Source organism: Merops nubicus, unplaced genomic scaffold (assembly GCF_000691845.1).
Source record: "Merops nubicus isolate BGI_N331 unplaced genomic scaffold, ASM69184v1 scaffold35826, whole genome shotgun sequence".
NCBI classification, from domain to species: domain Eukaryota; kingdom Metazoa; phylum Chordata; class Aves; order Coraciiformes; family Meropidae; genus Merops; species Merops nubicus.
This window is the reverse complement of record NW_008613557.1, coordinates 1-8,089: the sequence shown is the minus strand read 5'-3', so window position 1 is coordinate 8,089 and position 8,089 is coordinate 1. Positions and strand designations below refer to the sequence as shown.

At 41.4% G+C, this 8,089-nt stretch overlaps 1 protein-coding gene across 1 annotated transcript in view; it reads right to left on the bottom strand.

Moving 5' to 3' along the window:
* The window catches only part of TMC7 (transmembrane channel-like 7), a gene marked incomplete at its 5' end in the record, with an annotated part of 8,012 nt that extends 841 nt beyond the window's left edge, over window positions 1–7,171 (bottom strand). Inside the window, 8 exons of the mRNA XM_008941947.1 lie at window positions 372–450; window positions 1,840–1,995; window positions 2,261–2,391; window positions 3,205–3,388; window positions 3,709–3,806; window positions 4,403–4,520; window positions 5,437–5,594; window positions 7,001–7,171. Of these exons, the coding sequence (XP_008940195.1) occupies window positions 372–450; window positions 1,840–1,995; window positions 2,261–2,391; window positions 3,205–3,388; window positions 3,709–3,806; window positions 4,403–4,520; window positions 5,437–5,594; window positions 7,001–7,171 (1,095 nt within the window). The remainder of the gene's footprint in view (window positions 1–371; window positions 451–1,839; window positions 1,996–2,260; window positions 2,392–3,204; window positions 3,389–3,708; window positions 3,807–4,402; window positions 4,521–5,436; window positions 5,595–7,000) is intronic.
* Window positions 7,172–8,089: the final 918 nt, after the last annotated feature.

Here is an 8,089-nt window from a genome sequence, read left to right as displayed (position 1 = left end):
GAAAGAGTGGTGGGGGTGACAGGAAGCACAAGATTCATGTGCAGGAAAGAAACACATGCAGCTGGGTGGATTTAAGGAAGGCAACAGCTGAAGAACATGGACACTGCCCCTCAAGAGGCCCATGGCATGCATGTTGCCCGATATAACCAGATCTTGGGCCAGTTGCAGCTGATACCCAAGAAAACTAACTAGACTGAAAAAATACTATAGTGCTTTGGTTATTTATCCTGTGTAATTTGTAAAACATTCTTCACTTCCTGTGCAACCACCAAGTAGCCAGAAGGCTATGGAAACTTTTGTTCCTCTGCATGCCTGATTACTGACACAACAAAGAAAACTTTAGGGGTACAAAAAAGTGTGTTAGCTCTTACCATAGCAAGTTGTTCCCTCAGCTGCTCAACCACTCGTTTGTGTGCTCTCGCCAAGGCAATAAAATAGAACATAACGAGGCTGCAACCAACAAACCAACATTCTGCATTAGCATCACACAAAACACCCTTACTCAGAGGAAGGCTGCTAGGGCCCAGAGGGACTGTCAGCTTGTGCATTTCTCTGCAGACACACTTGTGCTGCCAGCAGGCAGGGACACAGTGCAAGGGGACAGAGGCATGGCCACTTTCCAGTGTTACAGGTTGGGTTCTGACAGCTCTCTCTAGACTGGCAGTTCCTGCCGTGCTCCAAGTGTACGTATGGGGGAGGTTGCTCCTCAGACACTAAGTTTATCAAGGTTTCACTGGAGTAACTCTTTGCTCCAGTTGGGATTTCTAGGGTAAGTAGCCAGAGATCAGTACTGCAGACACTCCTTATAGCAAGTATTCCAGATGTGATCTGTGACACAGCTTATCTACAGAGCATTAAATGAAGAAAAGCAGTACAAAGAAATAGAATGGTAAAAAATGCATATATAAATGTTATTTTCTTTTCCAAATAATAAGTAGTTGGGTAGCAGTGCAAGTCATCCTCCACCTCTTATACAGGCTTTATGATAAAGTAAAATAAACCAAAAAAAACCCCACAAACAAAAAACCCTCACCCAAACCTGAAACGAGGACTTTATATTTCCTGTGGACACAGTAACAGGATCACTTTAGGAGAACACATAACCATGTGTTATGGAAAAAAGGGCTGGGGGGAGTCTAAAATAAACTGCATTGTTTCTCAAGTGTACAAGTTTTAGAAAGTATCAGGTAACAAGGCTCCAAGATCTGAGAACAACTGTATTAAACGGAAATCGAAACAAAAAAATTTGAACATTAAAAAAAAAAAAACTGCAAAAGTGACCAAACACTGGAACAAGTTGCCCAGAGAGGCTGTGGAGTCTCCATCCTCAGAGACACTCAAAACCCAACTGGATACAGTTCCTGAGCACCTGCTTTAATTGACTTTGCTTTGAACAGGAGGGCTTGATTAGATAACCTGTATAGGTGACCTCCAATCTTTCCAATCTTAAAAAACAAAACAAAACAAAAAAAAAACCACACACCACTATAGTGAATTTTATCCTACAGAATGACCGGTTTGGGGGTTTTTTTGGTGGTAGTTCTTAGTTTTGTTTTTAAACCAAGGCTTGTGGATAGAATATTTCTTTTTAGGCTTTTGCAGAACATTTCACGGTTAACACTGTGAAATGACAAGTGTGGGATATGGGACATGCAAGAGGAAATGGAATAAAGCTAATGAGTGTGAACACATGGGCAAAAAGACATTAGAGCTGAGGATTTATATGGGCTTTTGATTGCAGATGGAAAATCTGGTCTAATAGTTGTTTGGTATCTGTTCAGTAAGAAAGGCTATGAAACATGCAGTTGCATGACTGAATCAGCTCTCCAAGGTACTCACCAAATGACCATAAAAAACGGCACTGCAAAGGCTTCTGATGCTATGCCATTAAGGACTTGCTGCAGACCTACTGGAAATCCAAGTATTGTATGTGGAACAACTGACCATGAAGTGTTAAAATTCCTGAATGGCCCACATGCTTTGGAGGAGGGGATGCTGTCAAAGAAGCAGAAAAGAAAGGAGATGCTACACCAAAATGTAAAGATAAAATAATCCAGCACAAGCCCAGCACCCTTTTGCCAATGGGATAAAAATGTCCTTTGTCTTCAGAACCAGAATTTTTGCTATGAATCAAGTTATAATTTGATTTATTATATACAATATATTTTTTTCCAATGTATCATTCCAAAGTTGTGTCTTTTTCAGGAATTGACAAGCTTAGAACAAATGTCAACTGCAGAGAAGCTAAACTGTCACTTACTGTGCAATGCTGATTCCCAGAGGAATAAAAGCCAAGACAAGCCCAATCAACAAGACCACCAAGAAAAAAAAATTGGAACTTGATGCTCTGATAGGCCTGGCTGCAGGCTTACACGTGTGTATCAAACTGATCTGAAGAGGGAAAGGAAGCAAAACTGTTACCAGTACTTCTATATACACATATCAAAGTACACTTTCCCCATCAACTGAATTTTCCATTCTCAAATATGCTACCAGTTAAAACAAAACCATCCTTTGATGTACATGGACTGAAAAGGGCTAAGACAAGAATGCTTTATATTCCAGTGTAAGTAAATGTCTTTGGAGCAAGGATTTGATCCAGAGAGCCTCATACACTTGGGCAGAGTCAACTGACAGAGCCATTTGGCCTATGAACCATGGCACAACCTTTAGCTTTGTTCTGCCACTTCTTCACTGAACACACCCCATCTTGTACAAACTAAAGTATCAGTAAGAATTTGAAGCACAGAAGGAGCTCTGTGGTCATACAGCAAAGCTTGTGATATGCAGGAATCACATCCTGAACATCCAACTCAGCTTGCTTTTTCCATTTTGCTTTCAAACTTTCAGCAGCTTGGGAAAATTTTGTCCAAGTTCTAAGCTGTAATGCTAGCAAATAGATTATTGCAGACAAGTGTTATAAAGTAGCCTTAGTATATAAAAAGATTTTATTTAAAACACCCAGACAAATAATTGAAGAGGTAGTTATGGAAATGCTGTTTTGCTTGACTTCAAAGCAAAATTCTGCCTTCTCTTAATAGTGAAAAAACTACAGAGAATAGAATATCAGTACCTCATTTCCAGTACACTGCATCCTTGTGTGTTTTTAGGGTTTGTTGTTTGGTTTAAATCCACTGCATACCTATATTGCAAAACCCACTGAGATATGTTCAATTTTGTTTATTTGCCACACACTTTCACTACCTTTTTAATGTAAAAGATGATAAAGTATTTTATAGTTGCTATTGCAGGGAGAAGTGGTGAAAAGAAGGTTCCAATCCAGCAGATGGTTTGCCCATAAACAATTTCCAGGACATTTTCAGAAATTCGAAATTCCTGCAATCCACACCACTGAACTGGCTTGCAAGTGCAATGAGTAACAACCAACCTAAAACCAAAGCAAGTCATTAGTTCTAAACTCAAGCTATGGAGCTTAGCTGAACACACAGTAGGAATGCATGGACATTTAGCATCTAAGCATTAGATAAAATAACAGAAAAACATCTGAAGAAAAATTACTCGAATATCAAAAACTACACAGGCATCTGAATGGCAAGCAAGTGCTCAAATCATCAGAAATATGTTTATGTTTCATTTTAAAACTGGCAATCTGGTCAGACATATGGAGAATTAATAAGAGGGGGAAAAAAAAAAGAAGTGTTACATACATCATTTGCAAAAGTATGCTTACAAGGTGGAGACACTTACTTTCTAGGAAAGTCCAAAAACAGGGTCACAGCAAAAATTATAATAAAATCAAATATCATCAGTTTATACATTTCTTGCCCAACTTCAGATTCCCAGCACTATAAAAACAAGTCAGGAAAAACAAGATTAGGAATCTAAATAACTGGTGAAAAATAAATCTGTCAGTCACTAAAGCAACAAACACCACAGTCAGTTGACAGCATGAAGTTCAAATCGTATTAAGTCCCATTTCTAAAATATTTAAGTGTTCCAGAGCGTCCACGCCAAGCTCTTTCTTTGGTGTTTTTTTTTGGGTTTTTTTTGTGTTTGTTTTGGTGGTTTTTTTTTCTGTGTTTTTGGTTTTGTTTTGTTTGTTTGTTTTCAGAAAGACAATTTGTCTTATTGAAACAAAGGGCAGTAACACAACTGTCTCTGAAACAGAACTACCTGAAACAATCCTCATGTTTGAAGGTAGTCAGAAAGTTTACATTGAACAATCTGCCACTGGACTAATTCTAATCAGAGTTTTAAAAAAACAAAAGACACACATTAAAACTGTAGTGGTGTGCACGGAGCAGTAGGAATCAGCACCAGGTATAAAACCAACAGCAACCCCAGGTCTGAATCTGAAACCCTCCAGACAAGCAAGTCTCACGGAAAAACAAATCTCTGCTCACAAGTTCAGATAATTAAAGCCCAAGATAAGTCTGCTTACAGGATAGAGTTTGTAATTGTATCCACAGGCCTTACACTCGTCGGTGGCACAGTCGGAGATCTGACTCCACAGCGAGATCAGGAGAACACCGATATTGGCCAACCGCACAAAGACACACCTGGAAGAAAGGCAGAGCTTCATTCCAAACCTGCCAAGAAGCGCCATCCTAACACCCAGCTCACCTGGCACACGAGTCCAAGATGGCTTGGAACACACAAGGGTCATACAGAACTTTAACAGAATGGCCAGCTAGATAATACACACATTAATTTCCTTAGTATGAAGTTAAATTGCTTCTCACTTTCCCTGCTTTAGGCTACAGTCTTTGTTCCTTTTCTTAGTCTTTTTCCCAGATCAGTCACTTTGTTTGAAATCTTGATGCTGCAACGGGCTGTCAATCTCCCAAATACAGTTTGAGAGGCCAGGTGACAACTGTGTGCAGCTTCTCCCCTCTCAGGCGGCTTCCAGCCCTCAGAGGCACTTGGTCAAATCAGAGATACAAAACATGGGTGCCGGTAGAGTTCAGATGCTTCAACCACGATCACACTGCCTTAAGCTGCCAAATCCTAGTGCTTTGTGCTTTCACACCAAAATATCTTATCTCAAAGCTTTAAACTTCTGCCTTGAACAAAGCTGTGCTTCAGTCACTGCTGTACATACACATTTGCTCATTCAAGGAACTGCTGCATGCAAAGCTATGGGAATCCACAGCTCTGCAGCCACAACTTCTCTACTATTTATTTAGGTTGTTGAAGATGTTCAGACCACACAGCTAAATGGGACTGACAGAAAAACGTGAACACTGAAATGACTGTGCTGTACTGCCATCAAAACAGGAGACTGTTGCCAGATTTAAAATTCAAGCATCCAACTAAACCTAAGTCAAACAATGCCTGCTTGGCTTCCAGTGCCCAGGCCCTCCAGTGCAGAGAGTTCAACATCTCTACTTCTTGGTATTTCCATGTTTACAGCACTTGTAACCTACCAAGAACAAGCTGTTGAAACATCCAAGGCCACAGTAAAAACATCTTTACCTCATGAGTGTCAGTCTGATTTCAAAGGCTGGTGAATAATCTTCAAATCTGATCAGAAATGAGAAGATCTGAGGAGCAATGAAGTTGGCCAATGTGATCACCATGGAAGGCAAATACTGCACTAAGAGATTAGTCCGGAAGTTCATATTGCTGACACTCTGTACAAGAAGAGATGGCAGAAAGGTAATATTCAGAGAAACACACTTCCTGACATGTGCTCTTTTCAGCTTCCCACCAGCCTCTCTTGTCTAGGACTGAGGTAACATCTTTCACTGTCCTCATCCCCCAGCTATATTTGCAACTACAAGCCTGACCACTGCTATCTACTGCTGCAGTTTGCTGCTATACCCCTGCTTCCTCCTGCTCTCTCCACCAGTAATTCCCTCCACCTCCAGGTACAGGCATTTTTGTGCTTCCCCAAAGCTTCTGTTTGAAGCATTGTTGTCTATGTTGTCTAACTCGGAACTAAGACTACCAGCTTAGAAGTAGCTTATGCCTAAGTGCAGGCACTTTTCAAGTAATTCATGCTCGTGCCAACCAGCTCCCCTGACTTCCCTACCATCTTTATAAGCTCCTCTGCTTACCCATCTAGGCAAGGTGAAGACAATAATCCTTATACATAAAGCTGACACCAAGGGAGGGTGTTTTTCAAGTTGTTCAGTCTTGTGCTATCTTATTCCTCTGCCCTCACACAATACCTCTGACACAAACACTTCTTTAGTCTCCATTTCCTGCTTATCTCTGCAATCCCGGCAACTCAGAGCAGTTAAGAGCTACATCCACCACAAGCACAACTTTTCCCTTACACAGCCAGTGCCTGTCACATCACCAATGAACAGAAGGAAGAGAAAAAGTGTGGTTCCTATTCATGGGGCTTAATTCAACCCTGGGCTCCTACAGAGGAGTCAGTTGCGAAACCATTGAAACTATTGTCTGCCCTTGTTCTGCTTCTGAACTGCTCTTCCCATCTGCTTGTCCTGCCAGGGGTGAACACCACCACCCAACCTGATTCCTGTCACTACTGATGCAAGAACCTTTTCTTCTGAAAAGCGCTCAGTGTTCAAAGTCTTCCTGTTTCCGCACACAGCTATAACTCAAGCCACAATACAGATCACAAGCTTTACTCTCCCCTTCCCTTGCTGTTCATTTTTGCAGTTGAGCAGCGAAGCAGATCATGAAACTGATGATGCTGAAGTTTGTTTTAACCAGATCAGTTCCATCAGTGAGCTCACTGTCCAGACACACAAGTGCTTGTGCCAGCAGATCAGCGAGGTGAGAACGGCTACATGGGAAGGAAAGCGAGGGCTGCTCTTCTTGTCAGCTGCATTAGCCCCAAGGTCCCCCCCCTATCAAAGGGGGATGTGACTGGTGGGATTTTTTGCACATAGTTCTCAATCTTTCCCACTCTCTCCTACTAAAAAAAATCCTAAATCTGAACAAAGCATTTTCAGATCCCTAGCGTGAAAGGTGCTATATTAAGATACTTCACTCTTTCACAATAGTTCCTCTTGCTGTAATTATCAGCCCCAGATGAATCTGTCCTAATGTCACGCCTGATACTTACGTTGGAATTTTCTTGAGAGAAGACAGTTGCTTTATAAATACAGTAAAAACACACTGTTAAAACTGCAATGACAATTATATTTATAAGTATTCTCAGTGAGTAGATGTGTAGCTTTTCTTTCATTGTCCTGTCAGCTATTTTTTGCTTCATTCTTTCCTCCTCCAGGTCTGTCTAAAAACAAAAGAAAAAGGATGTGCAGTTTTCTGGTGCAGCATACAAGTTGGTACCATGTGCTCTATCTCCGAGATGTGCAAATCCACACCCTGTTCTAGGAGGGTCACTCCACTGCCTGTCCAAGCACATTGAACCAAGAGCACCTTTTCATTGACACAAACAGGTCCACACAGTAGTGGAAGCCCCTGTGTGCTCAGCCTGCTCAGGCTGAGGGCCCTGCAGCCAAGGACGAGTGTCTCATATTCCTGTTATCCCAACTGTACCAGCAACATACCTCCTTGAGGACAGAAAGACAGCTTGCCTGCTTATTGTGAGAGACTGACAGCTTGGTACTAAACTCTGAATCGGGTAAATCAGTCCACTAATATCCTTACTTCTGCAGGTAAGTAACCAGTCCTCACCACTATGGCTTGAACTTCCTTCTTCTACTCTTTATAAAGGAAAATTTGGGGATGGCACAGAGAGAAACAAGTGCAGTCTTGAGCAGCTTGTCATGGAAACGTGGTATGTTTCGCCTTAGCAGATGTGAAACTACAGCATCACCTGTGAAGGTACTTTAACCCGGGCAGACACACACATCACCCAGGGCTTTCCTGAGGACTTATTTCTGTCGAAAAGTATTATTAAGGGGCACGTTCTTCTAAGGTGTGAGTTCTAGAGGCACAAGTGTGGTAAATGAAGGAGTCTCTGCTTATATGATGAAAAAGGATGACTATGAACTTTACTAGAGCAGAAAGCAACTCACTGTAATTTATGAAATCTGTAATTACTGCTTTGTGGTTTGAAGTGGAAGTATCTTTTCAAAGGTTATTTTTTTCACTACACAATCTCTGCTTCCAGTGTACAGAGCGTAAAAAAAAGGTACTGGTTTCACCAGAAAAGCCTTTCAGGCTCTCTCTCCTACAGGCTGGGCAG